This window comes from Myripristis murdjan, chromosome 11 (assembly GCF_902150065.1).
Source record: "Myripristis murdjan chromosome 11, fMyrMur1.1, whole genome shotgun sequence".
In the NCBI taxonomy this organism is placed as follows: domain Eukaryota; kingdom Metazoa; phylum Chordata; class Actinopteri; order Holocentriformes; family Holocentridae; genus Myripristis; species Myripristis murdjan.
Genome location: NC_043990.1, coordinates 10,188,672 through 10,206,100, shown reverse-complemented (window position 1 = coordinate 10,206,100; position 17,429 = coordinate 10,188,672). Strand labels below are relative to the sequence as shown.

General features: G+C 40.9%; 1 protein-coding gene across 2 annotated transcripts; it reads left to right on the top strand.

Annotated features, from left to right (window-relative positions):
* Nucleotides 1-256: 256 nt before the first annotated feature.
* On the top strand, nucleotides 257-17,063 carry eya3 (EYA transcriptional coactivator and phosphatase 3). Of its 2 annotated transcripts, XM_030062894.1 has the most exons (19): nucleotides 257-364; nucleotides 3,108-3,212; nucleotides 4,394-4,443; nucleotides 4,716-4,810; nucleotides 4,890-4,970; nucleotides 5,077-5,146; nucleotides 6,998-7,107; nucleotides 7,365-7,502; nucleotides 7,736-7,821; nucleotides 8,644-8,818; nucleotides 9,108-9,277; nucleotides 9,803-9,886; nucleotides 9,985-10,074; nucleotides 10,267-10,325; nucleotides 10,681-10,844; nucleotides 11,378-11,492; nucleotides 12,594-12,715; nucleotides 12,853-12,953; nucleotides 13,867-17,063. In XM_030062894.1, exons 2-19 carry the CDS (start codon nucleotides 3,156-3,158, stop codon nucleotides 13,945-13,947), a joined length of 1,848 nt encoding a protein of 615 aa, XP_029918754.1. In that variant the 5' UTR covers nucleotides 257-364; nucleotides 3,108-3,155; the 3' UTR covers nucleotides 13,948-17,063. The 2 variants fall into 2 exon arrangements, with proteins under 2 accessions (XP_029918754.1, XP_029918755.1); XM_030062895.1 differs by lacking the exon at nucleotides 7,365-7,502.
* Nucleotides 17,064-17,429: the final 366 nt, after the last annotated feature.

The window sequence follows — 17,429 nt, the reverse complement described above, 5'->3', positions numbered from 1 at the left end:
TAATAGTTATAATAGTCAGTATTCATCATGTTTATTGAAATACTGAATTTAAAAAATGGCATTACATTAGAGTGAGGCAGTCCATAAGATGGCTGGTTAAGTTTAACAAGAGGGATCATCTGTTCAGATCATAAATGTTTACAAGTTTCTTCACACCTGTGTGGGAGTCCAGCCTCGGATCGTGCACACCTGTCGCCTCGCATCGCGCCAACGACTCCCATGAATGAACGTAGTGCGCCTGCGCAGTGGGCAAGCACCAAAACTTCCTGCAAAATAGTGCTCCCTGACAACAGACAAAGCTTGACACTGTGGATTCACTTTGAAGACGTTTAAATAAAAGCGTAGCTAATTTACTTCCTCAATGGTAAGATCCACATTGATCATTTTCAAGACTCATACGTGCTTGTTTTGCGATGGGGTTTGTAGCTGGCTGCGGTGAGAATGAGATGCTTTCACACGTTGCCATTACTCACTCCTATGGTTTGTCTCCGGCTATTCTCTGGAACAGAAAAGTTTCGTGTGTAAGCTAACTTAGTTAGCTCTTTAAGGCTGGATGCATTAGTGTGCATGCATGTAAATTAAACATCAAATTTAACTTTTTTGCCACTGGGAGCATGCAAAGTGGATGTTATGACCGCGGCCTTTAACATGTCTAAAGGTGGGCTACGTAACGCTCAGTGGCTAACGTTGACGCTGGGGAGCTTCAATGGTGGCGTTTAATTGCTGGCACGATAGGCCCGCTAAGTGTCTATTATAATAAATCAGATTGGTGTAATCTCTTAGTTATCATTACCTGTATGTGTGGCAATATGCTAATTGTGCTTCAGCGTTTCCGTGTTTGAATTACAACCGGAGTGGCGACTGTGTTTCAGGAAATAGTCATGTGCTAGCCCTCACCTTCACAGCAGCCGTCCTTGGCTGAGGTATTTGCTGGTTTCACCGAGCAGCTGAAACCAGTGCCCATGTGTGCAGACGAGACTGGTGGCGTTGAGTTAGTTAGTTAGTTAGTAGCAGCTTAACTCACGGTGAGTTAATGGCAGAAGCTGCACCGTGCCTGCAGCCTCTTACCAACCGAGTGGTTAATTTACAGCGTGCAGCCCGGACAGTGCTGAAGTGAGAGCAGCTGACATCTCACATGCCACAGAGGCGCCGAGAGCCTTGAATCATAACCAGAAGCAGACACCAAACACAAACTACAACATGAAAGATGATCTGAAGTGATGGATGTACAATCACAAACATGATGCAGACATTTTCATCCACAATGCATTTAGAGCCTGCACGCACTAAATTGATATTTTTGTGCCTCAGTGGCTGTGATGATCTGTAAATCAAAATTGGCAAGTCACTCAACAGTTAAGACTAAAGCACACAAGACACATAACATGGCTAGAAATATTTATAACTAATCATCCAGAGGAATACCTGTCCATCCTGTGTGACATGATGAGTGGCTGGTGGTAGAAACTCAGGGTTTCCCAGATCAACCCAGGAGTTTTTGTTTTAATGTTGGCAGAAGTGAGCGAGCTTTAGCTGAAGACCCCGAGCAGCTGGGATTTTGATGGCAGCTTTTAATGAGTGTGTCCAGTCAGTCAGAGGCAGCAGGACTGTTTAAGCTCTGCATGAGATCGTGGCCTTCATTTTGCTAAATTTGTCTGACAGTGCAGATTGAAACGTGATACTTTTTTTTTTCTTTTTGGACTTGTTGATATCAGATGTTTTTCATGCTTTCCTTTGTGATGACCACTTGGTTTTATGTAGTGTAAATACAGACAATTGTAGAACCGTGTGGAAATCAATCATAAGATTTATTTTTCGATATTGATCTCATGCAGAATCACATGCTAAATAATCAAATTGATGTTTATCACACTGAAAAGCATGGTATTAAGTAGTTAGATGTCGATATTTTATTGATGCCATGCTATAAGACTAGATATCATTTAGGATTTTGGATATTGTGATAACGGCATAAGTTCTGCCTTCTCATGGTTTAAAAGCTGGATTACAGTAAAGGGATGTCATTTCCAGATCTTAACAGACTGTTTTAGCTGTTCTCTTATTTGCCACTAACTTCCTCATATATTATCCACATTACTAATGGAGCCTATATCAAAGATATCATTTGTGTAAATGTTGTATGGAAGCACCAAAAGCCATTGCTATAATGTTATCACAATATTGATTTCAAGGTCAAAGATATTGTCATATTTGATTTTGTCCATATTGCCCAGCCTTAGTATTGATTGGGATGTCAAACAAAACTCAGTGACAGTGTACACAAAGCCAGCTGTACATGACGATATCACAATATTATCATACAATCTTTTTATTTCGTTGAAAGATAATAAAGGATATAAAATTATTGCCCAGCCCTTGGTTAAAACATAAATATGTTGTATAATTGTAAAGATGGCCTTATTTCCTTTTACCTGCAATACCTGTTTTGTGTCCAGTTACAAAGATCTTGCATAAGCTGACACATGCTTTAATTTGGCCCGGCCAATTCAGGTGGCACACCGCTGATTCAGAACGTGAGCCATTAACAAGTGCTTGACATATTAGAGGGCTTTGAATTTGCCATCTGACCTATTTTCTCCCTCTCTTGTCTACATTATGTCAGTTATATAAATGTTCTATCTTTCCAGCGGTGGAGAAAGGCCAGTTTGGCGAGCAGTGGACAAAACGAGGTTAGATCTTATCCCCCGGGGCACCTATTGATATGACAGCTTGCACCTGAGCACCTAATACTTCTGGAGAATACGTTTCTCCGAATGTAGGTTAGGTCACATGTAAGGTGGCACGCTCCCTTAATCCCACTGTAAACATTGAGTGGTGGGGACACGGGGCAACGTCAGTGCCACACGTGCCTCACCTGCAGCTCTCGTGCTGGAGGTGAGGGCAGGGTGCCCCACTTTGTCTGCCGCGCCGCCGCCGCGCCTCCCCGCTGATCACCCCAGCGATAGGAGGGGGGGAGGGCTGCATTGATGAATGCTTAGGGGACAAGGGGAGGGGAGTAGCACACCATGGAACAACTACATAAGGCTTTGCCCACGGCCGCTCACTCCGCGCCCATGTGCTTGTCTGCTTGTGATTGTGTGAAGCAGGGTCCAGACAGGCTCTCCAGGTGCAGACAGTAGGTCGAGCGTGCGGACATGTCGGGTCGCTCTGCTGCAGAGATGGATGACTCCCAGGAGCTGCCTGAGCTGCCGGTGAGAATGCAATCACACACACTCAAACATACACACACACAGTGATGACAACTTGGACTGGGGGAGGCAGGGGGTCCCATCAGTTATGCTCTACTCTTGTGATGCTGTCACCGACGATATTGTGTTGTGTTGATTTTAATATCAAGTATTACATTTAAATCTCTTTCCTCAGGTCTGTATCGTTTAGAGATGAAACAATTAGTTGGTTAACAGATTAGTCCATTGACAGAAAATTAATCAGTAAAAATTTGGATAATTGATTAATTGAAATAAAAAAAATCCCCAAAACATTCACTGCTCAGGTTTGCTTGCTTTTCATTATGTTATAAAAAAGTATTTTTTTTTCTTGGCTGCTGTTCAGACTAAGTAGCAATTTTAAGACATCAGTTTTGGATCTGCCAACTTGTGATCGGCATTTGCTGTTGTTTGTAATATTTTATAGATGGGAAAGAAAAAGGATTAGTGATTAAGCCTCAATGAAAATAGTTGTTATTTAGTTGCAGCTTTAATAGCTTATAGTAAATATGCCCAGTTCATTAAGTGAGCTATAAATATGACCTTTATAAGAGTTCTTGGAAATCAGAAAGCCAATCTGATTAATCATTTTATTCGTGACCAGTATTTTCTGACAGTATTTTGACAAATATTTTGTTGACCAAAGCAATTGCATTAACCTTTTTACTGCAGTCAAACGAAATGGATAATGTTAAATAATAAAGTCATGTATCACAGCATTGAGATTTTCCTCGACCAAACTGGCTACAACACAAATGACTCTGTCTCTTGCTGGTGCAAAACAGATCTTCATGGCTCAGAGAGGAAATTGACTCCGTTGCTGAAAGCAGAAGTAAACATTTCTCTTCAAATTAATTGCCTAATTTTATTTAATCTGAATTCATTGTTTACAGTCTAGAGTAAGATATTCAGTGCAGTGTAGAAGCACCAGAGAATAAGTCTCATTTCATGACATGATGCCTCTGATGGTTACTGCACTGCCAAAATGGTCTTTTTTAAAAATAATACCACAGTAGTCAATGGGAATGCTCATTGATTCAATATTATATTATGTGTAATAAATTGGCAGTGCTCCTCTCTGTTTCTCTCTCTCTCACACACACACAGTCTTTCACCATCTTCTTGTCAGGGAACTTTTCAGTAAATGCCTGTTTTTATCTCTGCAGGCAAAGAAAGCCAGGCTTGGGTTAGACGATGGACTAGAGAAAGAGCCAAGGTCAGTCTTCAATGATTCTACGCCTATTTTTGATCTTTCAAAGCTTTTAAATTGCTACTTACACTGTCTTATGGAAAAAGCCGCCAAGGATAAATCATAACTTTGAACAGGGTACAAGAGAGTTTTTTTTTTTCACAGCGGCTTGTTTTTATGTGTTTATTGTACTTTGCTTTTTTTGCCTGATGTAACTGTGTAGAGTGTCATTTCTTTAGATAACTGTAGCCTGGCAACAGAGCTTATAAAAATATAATGGATTTTCATTGGTGTTGCAGTAATTTGGGCGAAGACGGGAGCCCGACTGCTCTCCTAGGTCCAGCAGAGCAGGAAAGCTCCTTCCCTGCCCTGTCCAGCACCCCGCTTGATGGAGGTAAGTGGAAAATGCATAAAGAGCTGACAACTTTTATAAGCGGCGGTGCAGAGCATTAATAATTTGTTCCTGATTGTAGGAGACCACGAGCAGTCCAACCCAGAGAGAGGAGCAGCACCTCAAACCTGCGGTGACTCCCTCAACTCATATACACATTCTGGTAGGAACAAATCACTTTCATTGATTCTGCACAATCTGTGATAAAGGTTTGGAAAAGCGAAGCACTTAAATGTGACACTGAGTTGGATGCTTTTGCTTGAATGTAGTTGTGACCTGCAAAGAACCAGATACAACAGCAGCCTCTGAATATACTCCACTGGCATACCAAGGAAGCAAGTGAGTAACCTGCTTATATGCAACAGATGTAAATATTTTTTTACGTTTTATTATATCGCAATAGTAAAAGAATTACAGTACTTCTTATAGCACCCGTATTTCTGTTTGAAATATAACAGTTCAGTGTTTTCCTACAGCTCTGAAATATTTTATAAGATTAATATTAGATCTGAGCTGATTTGATCTGAAATATTCAAGTGGCACCTCAACAATGCTTTAACTGGTAATTCTGAACAGGGACTCAATGCAGCATATCAGTAATTCTGTGCTTCGTATGTCAGGATGTTTTTTGAGACAGTGCACAATGCAGTAGCTGTCACGGCACAGAACGATTTGTGTCACGATACACCGCAGCACTCTGCAGAATTAACTGGAATTAGATTAATAGATCTTAAAATGCAGCCTACTGTATTAACACCTGGGTAGACTTAAAATATACAAAGTGTTATGTATTGATGACAAAATAACTCAAAACAGTTTAATTTAAAATTCACCTGCCAAATTATTAAAGCTGTGTCAAGCAATATTACATGCATATTTTTTGCAGTAAAATGACCCATTGCAGTTTGAGAGTCACCATTGTGGGTCTTGTTCCCACCGTGTAATTTAGAGCCGGCCTGGCCCCGACGATCAGCTTCTCCTCTTCAACCACTCGCAGCATCAGCTTCATCTCAAATCAAACAGGAGCTTTGCAAGAGTAAATCATGTAGCTCATTTCCAACAAATTAATTTTTTTCTTTTCTTCGCTTTTGGTTTCTACAAGCAATCGGCTGGGAGCAGGAGTGGCTTTTTGTATTTAGAGTTTGTGCTCTCCATACCATCAAGTGATCAGAAAATCACTTTGTACAGCTTGAAAAACAAAATTAGCACAAATAACTTATTTAACACACAATGTGCTAAATGTGTTGTGCCGTATTATGTGAAAATGTACAACACACACAGCTCTGTATCGATATGAATACATGTTGATACAAAAGAATTGATGATAAAGTAAAATACGGCGCAGATCTATTGTATTTATGTGCACAAAGAGGATTTTTGGGCAGCTTTAGGCAGTGCATGATTTTTATAAGCATCTCAAAGAATAAGAGTACTGAGTTGAGCTGGTCTCACAAAGTCATAAAGTGGAAGTCAGCAGTTATTCAGTGGAACACTTTTTGTCTTATTGCAGAACTCTTTCCGTGTTTGCAACCAGTTACACAAGGAAGTAGTTCTGTAATGGATAAACAAAGCTTTTGGGGGAATACCCACTTGTGTTTGCATAATTTTTTTCTGTGAAATTGGTAAAGGGATTTCAGTTGAAGTTGAATTGAACTGGATGTTTAAATATGTCTAGCATCACACGCAAATTTGAAACGACGCTCTCTGTTTTCTCAGAACACAAACAAATGGTGTCGCCTCAGAAGGATTAATAAAATGTGCTGCTGAAACTGCAGTATGAAACTTTAGTTCTGTATGATTTGTCTCCCTTTTCTGGCAGTAAATTAAATTCTGCTTGAAAAAGACAATTTGTATTGCTCTCAGTGCCCATGTGCAAAGCAAAACAGGACTAAAAAAGCCTTTTTATAGATTCACAATTGCCAGATGAGGTAATTAGCAGGGATATAATTTTCAAATGCAAAATGCATGGAATTTTATCGGTAGTTATAGTGTTAATCATCATTATGTGATTTTGTTTAACACTAGATTGAGTGTAGCAAATGTTTATATGTAAAAGGCCCCCGCTATAGCTTTAAAGAGGTGGGAAACATTGTAGTTCTGTAGGTTCTTGTATAGGCATGATTGGCATGGTATACACAGTACAGATGATGTGATGCACATGATGTGACATACTGATTTTGTCTCTCTCAGCCCGACAGTGACGTCCTACACCAGCCAAGTGGCCTTTCCTCCTCTGGCCCAGTCCACTGTGTACTCGGCTTTCCCCCAGACAGGGCAGACCTATGGCCTCCCACCCTTTGGTTAGTCCCCCTTTTTCACTCTGATGGCCTGGTTTAACATTGTCTGCTCACTAAAAACGGCGCTGCGTTACTATGCTTCAGTAGCCTAAACTGTGCTTTTGCGCTGCAGATTCGATTCGCTTTTGATTTCTGCTGACACACCAAGCCCACATCTTCACTTTAAAGATCTGGTCTCTTCAATTTCCTCCTGTCTTCCCTCATCCTCTCCTCTCTCCTGCTATCTTTTTCTGCTTCCATTGCTCTCTCTTCATCTTCAGGTGCTATGTGGCCAGGCATAAAAACAGAGACAGGGCTGCCTGAGGCACCCTCTGTTGGCCAGCCTGGGTTTCTCAGCTTCAGCACCGCATATACCTCAACCCAGCCAGGCCAGCTGCACTACTCATACCCAAGCCAAGGCAAGCTGCGACCTCACTCTGTCTCACATCATAAAGCTGTTGTACCCTGTCCACAAATGTTAACTACACAGACGTGAAGGGGAATATTGGATTTGCCGTGGCACAGCTCTCTTCCTCTCATTCAGTCACTTAAAATGCTGTCTTAGGGTAGCAAAGCAGCAGTGTTTTTTTGTAGACAAAAATATGTTTTGATTGTTGTTTTGTTTTTTTAAAGTTTGTTTTCTGTCCATCAGGGTCGAGTTTCACAACATCCAGTGTGTACTCAAACATCCCTTCAGCCACGGCCGCCACCACAGCCTCCACCACAGTGGCACACCAGGTACAGAGACACATAACGCTCCTCAGGGAAATTAGACACAGAGCAAAACACTTTCTGCAACTCCGAGCTAATTTTTGTGTCTTCTCCTGTTGATCAGCTCAAAAATCAGAAGATTACATTTTCATATAGTGCAAAAGTGTCTTCATTTTTGCTGAAGCACACATGAAATCACAGTTATTTTTATGCACAGCTTTAAATCAACTAAAATACTGAAGGCACAAAAGGTAGGGCTGGGTGGATGCACAGTAGTGATTAGTAGTGATTATCAGTACAAAATATGTTTGGGGGGTTTGTTCTCCGGTGCTTTTTATTCAACAAAGCACTTATTTATGGGGTTTTTATTATTTTAACTTGAACACCTGACCTGTGGCTCTGTAGCACACTTGCGGAGAAGATAGCACCAGAACTGAAACATTGTTTTGGGGCTTCATTACTCATCATTTATTGCACAGAAAAATGTGTTACTAACATATGCCATAATGCTGTGAATGTAGCCTAAATTTAGTGATGATTCTTTGCTCAGTGTTCTGATAGTACTTTGATTTCAGGCTGGAAAAAGACAAAAAAATCACACTGTTAGCATTTAGGTTGGTTAGCAGCCAATCGTAATGTACGGCAGAGTTTTCAAAGGCAGCCCGAACCCGTCAGAACCCGCCTGGTTCTTTAAAAATAAATGCTGAAGTTGCTTTAGCCTTTACCTCTATCTGTGTGTGTGGAAATAGTTCTGTTACAGTGCGTACCCACCCCCTCTAATCCTGTGCTTGCTACCCTTTTCACCACCTTTCTCCTGCTGATCAGATTTTTTTTAATCCGTTCATCCAGGAGTTCAACAGCTATAACTCTGTGGGACAGAGTCAGTTCTCTCAGTACTACGCACCGCCCCCGAGCTATGTGCCTGCTGCGCTGCCAAACAGCAACGACCACGGTGTGAGTGTGGGCGTGGCCGGCTATCCAGCCATCAAGTCAGAGGACGCCTCGGCTGGACTGCCCACCAGAGGTGTTTGCACTGTTTGAGTTATATTTACTTCTCCTTAATGTCAGCTTCATGTCTTGCCCTTATCGTGTGTCAAGCTGTTTCTAGAGCACTCCGTGGGCTTACTAGGTTTTCATCGCCATTTATTTGTGGTACTTGTCACCACCGTGTCCTGCAGCGTGCATTGCACCAATATTTAGGATCCCTCCGTGGTAATCCCAGCATGTTTGTGTTTCAAGTTTTAAACGCCTGACAGAACTGATGCATTTATGAAGTGCTGAAGCCTTCGTGTCTGCTGTATGTTGTCACTAAGATGCTTCCCCGCGAGAGAACCTGCCGACGGGCGTCGCTCTCCCGACGGGTGTGGCTCTGCCCGCCGGGGCCAGAGAACAGGAGGAGCCGGGACGCAGGAACTCGGTGGGGAAATCAAAGGGGAAGGCCAAGAAGTCTGACAGCAGCCCGCCTGCTGACAGTGACCTGGAGGTAACGTGTTAACCAGCAGCGCTAAAGGCACCTCATCACTCACATGCATGGACAAAATGTTGACGTGATCGCAGGTTTTGAAAATGCTTTATTAGCATCATATTTAATCTCTTCACTAGCAAAACAGAAACAGGCATCAAAAACTAAAACATTGAAATATTGATTTTGAATTGAACATTGACATTTCTTTTAATTCATTTTAGTGATGAAGCTACTAACGTAAGGAATAATAACATTAAAAAATTACAGGATTTAATGACATGATGCTGTAAAAGGCTTGTTTACATTTTTCATGATAGCATGAACCTTAATTATATTGCAACAAAATATACAAATATTGTTATTATTATTGTTGTTTTGTGTTCATTTATCTATCCAAGAATACATGTGTAAAGACTAACAATCGACATAGAGGAAATGGACCTTTATTAAATATTACTTTATGACAGCTATGAACGTTTATGAATGGATTAGATCATTTTTTTAAATTCATGAAGTGAATTTTTTCTTGCCTGTTACTTTTAGCGCATCTTTCTGTGGGATCTCGACGAGACCATCATTATATTCCATTCGCTGCTCACAGGCTCCTTCGCACAAAAGTTTGGCAAGGTATTTATTGGTGTTTATTATTCTGCATAGAGCATAAAATCACCAAGATCAGTTTAAAGCAAGTATATTAACCGTGAGTTTATGTTGTATTTGCTCAGGATCCAGCCACCGTGTTGAACCTGGGCTTGCAGATGGAGGAGTTGATCTTTGAACTGGCAGATACTCACCTTTTCTTCAATGACCTGGAGGTACAGAGATTTTTTTTTTTTTTGGTCCGCAGGTTACAATCACTGGGATAACCCATAATACACCAGAAACTTCCCATATTTTACTGGCCACTTTTTTTCATGTTTTGCCAACTGCAAGAAAGTCTGTATATGACTAAGTTTGTAATACAGAATGGATAAGAATGATTATCTTTTTTTTTTTTTCCTTCCCAGGAGTGTGATCAGGTCCACGTTGAGGATGTGGCCTCTGACGACAACGGACAGGATCTGAGGTTTGAATTTTTCTGTCCAGTAGCTAACGCAGATACACTGTGGACTGTGACATTACTTTGCATGATCACACACCTGTTCTTATGCATTGAAGAAGTCTGAATGCGTTGGCCATGTTCATTGTCTTTCCATGTTAGGGCTAGATGTGTGTGTTTAACCATCAGAATCAGCCAACACTGTTTTAAGAGAGTTATAATGAAATCTGTGGTAGAATCAGTAGAAGTTGGATCTGTGTTTTTGCACATGATAAATAATGTGAACCTGTGGGTTTTGAACTAAATGTTTTAAGCAGGTAACTTCTTTGCCTTGGTGTCACAGCGGTCATTAAAACCCCTCTGTGTGTCTCCCCCTCCTCAGTAACTACAACTTCTTGGCGGACGGCTTCAACAGCCCCAGCGGCGGCGGCGGGGCCTCGGGAGCCACCACAGGGGTCCAGGGCGGCGTGGAGTGGATGCGCAAACTGGCCTTTCGCTACCGCCGGCTAAAAGAAATTTACAACGGCTACAAAGGGAATGTTGGAGGTGAGTTTGCATCATGTAAAATGTGGTTTTGATACTTTGAATCCCCTATTTGTTTGTTTTGCAGAGAAAAGTCTAGGAGCTCTTATGGCCCTGATTTATTTTGGCTGTTGTGCAAATCTGTTAATGTTTCTGTATAGTGGCCAAATGAACTGGTGAAATAGATATCTGTGTGTGTGTGTGTGTGTGTGTGTGTGTGTGTGTGTGTGTGTGTGTGTGTGTACTTCCTTTAACCTTTTGGACATTGGACTGTGGAAGTCTGTTTCAAATAGACACTGTCAACAAAAAAGGGAGGGTGCATGTTTTCAGACATCAAAAAACAGTCAGTATTTGTGTTGGTTGAGTAGTGACATGTCTTATTGTTATGCTAACTGTATTGTTCAGAACACATACTGTGTATAAACAGGGATTGTGTAAATGTGTCTGATAGCAGTGTGTAAACTTTGTAGTCATTCATCATGGTTGTCAGCTTTGAGGTTGTGTTCTTGCACCATCTGTGGGCCAAAGTTATAAATGCATCTTGTCGGCTCCTCCAGGCCTGTTGAGTCCCATGAAGAAGGAGCTGCTCCTGCGGCTGCAGTCTGAGATCGAGAACGTCACGGACGCCTGGCTCAGCACCGCGCTCAAGTCCCTGCTGCTCATCCAGTCCAGGTCTGTACACAGGAACTCTATCGGGGCAAACATCTGCTTTAGGCACGTCTCAAAAAATGAGCACAATTTCCTCATTCCTGCCTCACTGGTTGACCGGTGGTATGTTTACGCACAGCACTCTGGCTCTCTACTGTGAATACGTAGATTGAAGTGATGAGGAAGGTAACACCATTTCTCCCAGTTATCCTTACCCAAGTTAACATGGATTTATCTCATAAGTGTTAGTTTACTCAGCGAAGTCACTACTTGGATTTAGGTACATTTGCTCCCACTAAACTCCTTTGAGACATACTTTATTATGAAAAGCTACATGAATAATTCTTAGTTTACGTGATGTGTTTTGTACTTTTGTTTGATGCAAAAAAAACAAAAAAAAAAAAGAAGAACTAGAAAGTAAAAGTACTTTCTAATTCTCTAGGCCTATAATTTCACCCAGTACATTGTGCTTAAGGCCAAATAATTGGAAATATTTAGCAAAAAATTGGATTGGAGTGTGCTAATTGCTTATTCTTATATTGATTATGACTTTATTGAGTAAGCTGTCAAAAAATAAGCAACTTACAGCAGTCTAGTCTGAACATTGCCTCAGTCTAAAACTAGGTAAACCACTACCTTCCTTTTTCTTAATCTCCATATTACCTCTTGGAAAATTTTGTGGAAACCTTGTGTAATATCTCTCTTTAAACTAGAGGAACTAACAGGACTGATACTGGCTCACATGAGTCTGACCTAAATTAGTTTAAAAATGTCCTCCAGATGCAAAATGTGAGTTTTGATATTAGTTTTTACCCAGATCCCCGGGAACATCTGCATTTGGAAATGCCACATTGTGTCACCAATTTAGGGATGCTTTGTTTCTTTTAAATGGCTCAAATGAGGAAGTTAGCAAGTTAAATACACTTATTCCATGCAGAGTATTCAGATTAGCACATTTCTTCTTCATTTACATGTATGCTATTGTATGTTTTGAACTGCTCTGACTGTTGAGTGAATGATAAACAGCATAAACTATTGACTGTAAACAAGACCTCGCTCATCCTTAAAGCCTCTCTGTGTCTTGGTGTGTGTGTGTGTGTGTGTGTGTGTGTGTGTGTCTGACAGGGGTAAATGTATGAATGTCCTCGTGACCACAACTCAGCTGGTTCCTGCTCTGGCGAAGGTGCTGCTCTACGGCCTGGGAGACATCTTCCCCATCGAGAACATCTACAGTGCCACCAAAATAGGTGCATTTGATAACACCGAGCAAACATGTTACTATGTTAAAGCCGTTTCTTGACTCGATGCGTGTTGCACGAGGTCAGCCTCTGAAAGTCTGTAATTAAGTGTGAAATTTCCCCCCGTGTTTTTCTCTCTCTCACAGGGAAAGAGAGTTGCTTTGAGAGGATCGTCTCTCGCTTTGGGAAGAAAGTGACGTACGTGGTGATCGGCGATGGGAGAGACGAGGAGTTTGCAGCAAAACAGGTGAATGTCACACGTCTAAATAATGTTACCACATTATTTTTCACAATACAATCAATTATCCGTGCCCTTACATCAACATGCAGCGTTTATGCGCTTCATTTTCAGACGGTGTTGTGACAGCTGCATTGTTGTGCACCGTGTTAAAGCAAAAATGAGCTGTGTTCGAGTGCTGGGGTGTATATTTTCCTGTGTGTGATATGAGTTCACATGGTGTTGACATTTCTTATTTGGTTGCTCCATGCTCCACTGCTAATCCAGAATGCTTTATCAATAGCATGGCAAAACAGGTTCCACAATAACACTTTCTGCACATAAACAAACCAGATTATGCCACTATAAAAAAAAAAAAAAAAAACAAGTCTTCATGCTAATTTTTTTTAGGAAAGTCGATCAGCCTGGTAGCACCTGCAGGAAACCTCTGCATAGTGACCAGGACGAAACAAGCTGATAGCACTTTAAAAACAGTTGTAATTAGACAGGAAAAATGGATGCAACAACTTGCTGCTTTATATATTTGCATTATCTGCTTTGTTGGCGTTCATTCATGTGTTGAGTGTTATTTTTGGGCACTATTTTGCAATGGAACTGAATGCAGAGACAACTAATGAGGATATGTCAACACCATGTGGACTCAGGTAACACTCAGGAAACCACACAACCCATCATTCCAGCCCATCCAGTTCAGTTTTGAGACAGTTTTCACATGATTTATCATACAAGATGTTATGTGATGCATCATAAAAGCTCTTTTCAGACATTTCCATTCAGTTTTATAGAGTGCTGCAGTGTATGAGGATATCTTGACCCACATACGTGATATGTTATTGTATCATGATGGCCTTACACCGAGCCCTTCTCCGCTGTGTACGATCAGTATTGTTGTTGCTGATTTGTTTGTGTCTCCCTGTTGCAGCACAACATGCCTTTCTGGCGGATCTCCACCCACGGAGACCTCGTGTCCCTGCACCAAGCCCTGGAACTGGACTTCTTGTAAAGGAGGTGGCGTTGGATGTCACACAATAAAGGGAAAAAAAAAATAACAGTCGTCTTTTCGGTAGCTTGTGGAGTGACACTTGAGTTTCTGAGAATCCTCCCCGACCCCCAACGATACACACTCATACTTTGTAAAACGCCTACCTGCTCTCACTGGTGACCTGTGACTCACTGTGTGACGGTGACGTACTGAGGCGGACTTTGGGTTGGCGCCGACTGTGAGAAACAGACTGGACGCGCAGTCAGCCGAACGAAAGCTCCTCATGCCCAGCACTCCCACCTCTACGGCAGCTAACCTCACCAAGGCTGAACCTGGCACTGATTTGGACACAAAAGGGAAGGCACCTGCATCTGTTTCTTTCTGTCCCTCAGCTTCTTTGTCATTTATTATTTTTTTTTTTTTAAGTATGAAACGCCTAATGGGGCTGACGTTGTCCCTCTGGGTTTCTCCGCCAAATCCATGGATGGAAACAACCAAAGGGACTGAAAGGTGTTCTTCACCGGCTCGCTCTCTTTGGGTTGGTTGAACTTTCTGTTCAGATGTTCAGACGCTGTACAGTTCAGAGAATAATATCACAACAATTACCAAAAAAAATCATTTTTTTTCTAGGTTGTCTTGGACTACGCTGGAAAGCAGTCACGCACCGTTTTGCAGTCTTGTATGCAAACCATTGAGTTTCTGACAGTTGTCGATGAAATCAGCTCAGTTTAAGTAACAGATAATCAGATTTTTGTCTAATCAATTAGCCTCCTGTGAAGACAGCCTTGTATTTGACGTATGGTACTGATCGTTTCTGACTAAGCGTGAACTCCCCACCTGACCTGACCAAACCACAGCATCATGTCATTCAGCTGCCCTGACCTCTCCACTGTGTTGAAATGACAAACTTATGCGGTCCTTCGATGAGGTCAGACACTTAAAAAAAAAAAAAAAAAAAAAAAAGGAAGTGGCTCCCAGATTGCATGTGTTGCAGTTCAGGGGCCTCCGTGTGCAAGCAGGGTGAGAAACTAACACTAGCCACAAGACGAACACAGTTCAATTTCAGAAAACTACTCAGATTGGTAAAATAGTGACAGAGGCCTTTGAATTTTGGAAGTTAGTTTCCTGACCCATGTAGTATTAGTAAGGAAATCCAGTTTGTTGAGCATAATGGAAAGTGTATAATGTGTATATTGAGACAACCCGCTGTTTGGGTCCGCCGTTCCTCAGAGCACAGTCCTAAGTGTCCTTGAAATCCTGTGAGGAGACTTCCATTGATAAAGCTTTTCAAAGTGTAAAGACAAAAGTGTAAAATGAGTCGCACAATGTACGCATATTGTATTAAATACAATGCTTTTGTGGTTGGAGTTTGGTTATCCGTTTATGCTGTTTGATTGTATGAATAAGGATAACGTGAACCTGGTAACAAATATCCTACTTCATGTTTTCTGTATGTTCACTGTCTCTAAGTCATGGCAGATATATTTTAGGACTCGCACCTCCTAGCCTCCTAGAGATTTTATTTTATTGCATTTACTGGTGATTTGCTGGAAAGTTGCGACATCTCATCACAATATAGTAACGTGGTTGTGTTTGCATGTTTAATTGCAGAAAGAGAACAACGTAGGGGGAGCAGTTGGAAGAGTTTTGGGGTTAAATCAGCTCTTGACAAAACCAATGATTCTGTCTGGCAACTAAGAATTTGTTCGGGTATGGGTAACAAAATACTTTGTTGGCCACTTGCAGATTTACATTTATTTACTTTGACAAGTGCGCATGCTGTTGTTGTTCTGTTCAGCACAAAATCAAAAAAATGCTTTGTCAATGCAATTGAATGTCGTGGTCATTTACCAAAAAAAAAAAAACATTGCATCCATTTTTATTTTCCCAAAGACATGCAACGTATTTCCTCAGTTGCTTTTGAATCACGGGTAGTTTTCCCAAGTTCTGTTTAATTTAGCTGTCACAGGCTATATACCGCTGTTGGTTTTCATCAGTCACACTGCAGCCGTGAGTCATAATGGGAAATAAACGAGGGGTGACTGTGCAATACATGAATGGTTTGTTCACAGACTGTGTTTCAAGGGATTTGATTTGCCTGAAGCAGCTGGTCAAGAAAGCGGGAGGGTCGACTTTCCCTGGTCTGTTTGAGATTACGACTGAACAATACTGAGCCTGAAGATGATTTCGTATTTACACACATGCAGCTTGACCATTAAGAATGTGTTTTCTGTGTATTTGTCTTTCTTGAGTGACTGTGCATATTTATATTGTGCCTTTAACCATCATCTGTACGTATAATCTCAAAGGGAAATGCTTAAGATTTAGTCTAATACATTATCCTCACGTTATTGTTACATTATTTGAAGTGTTATGTTACTTTTTTTTTTTAACTCTATACTTTTTTTTTTAAAGTGCTGCCGAGACTTGTTATGCTTCATTAAGTTTTGTCACTAAGTTAGACGTTAGGTTTGACTGTCCTGTCTGCACTGTAATTGAAGGGTCTCCTTCCAGAAATCTCTGTATCCATTTTTGGGGGAAAAATATTCCCACGGGAGGGGATCGAGATTGGCGTACGCCGTCAGAGAATAGTGTTATGTCTTTCAAGTGGTGGATATCTCATTTTGGAGTGAAACAGTTCAGTTATTTTTCAGACTTTTACTTGTGAAACGCTCATCTCTCAACAATCATGTCTGCTTTGTAATACAGTTTTTTTTTCTTTCCTTTTGAAAAGGAAATTGCATTTTGTTGCTGTGAAACGCTTACATGGCTTAGAGACAATCAATCCGTAGGGACATGGTAACTTGAAGACAGATCAGATCAACGTAATGTGGTGAATCCCGTATATCACGAGCAGTCCTTTGCTTCTGTTTTGATTGTTCATTGCTGTACTACCTAAATGGGTCAAAGGGAAACGGGCCTGTTCACTCTCAGTCCTTTGTCTTTTGCAGAGTCAGTGTTGTGATACCTTTTTAGAAAACAGACCATATGCAATCTTGACTTTTTTTTCTGTACTAGCTTGTGGAATGTGTTTTCTTGTTAATATTTTCTTATACTTTTGTCTGCATGTCGGTCTGTTTTGAAGTATAACCTGGCATGGCTTAAAAAAAAAAAAAAAAAAAAGACCATGCAGTGTTTAAAGGGTGTATCCGCTAGATTTGACTTTTTTTTTTTTTTTTTTCCTCCAATGCCAAATACTGTTATGTTCAAAATGCTGGCTTTCTTTTTTCCTCCTCCCTGTTTTTTTATATATATATATGAATATATATTTCATCTCATTGTCGAGGACCTGTGAGGCTATGTAGGATCGTGTAAGGCTCAACAAGATCCTGTCAACTGAACACTATCTTACTACTCGGTAACTAATTTAATTACAGTAATCACTATTTCCCCACACTAGCTGTTTGGGACCGCAACACTGTTTCTGGTCCTGTATGGTTTTCCTGTGTATTTAAGACACTCATTACAATGTAAATAAATTTTAAAAAAAGGTTCAAGTGACA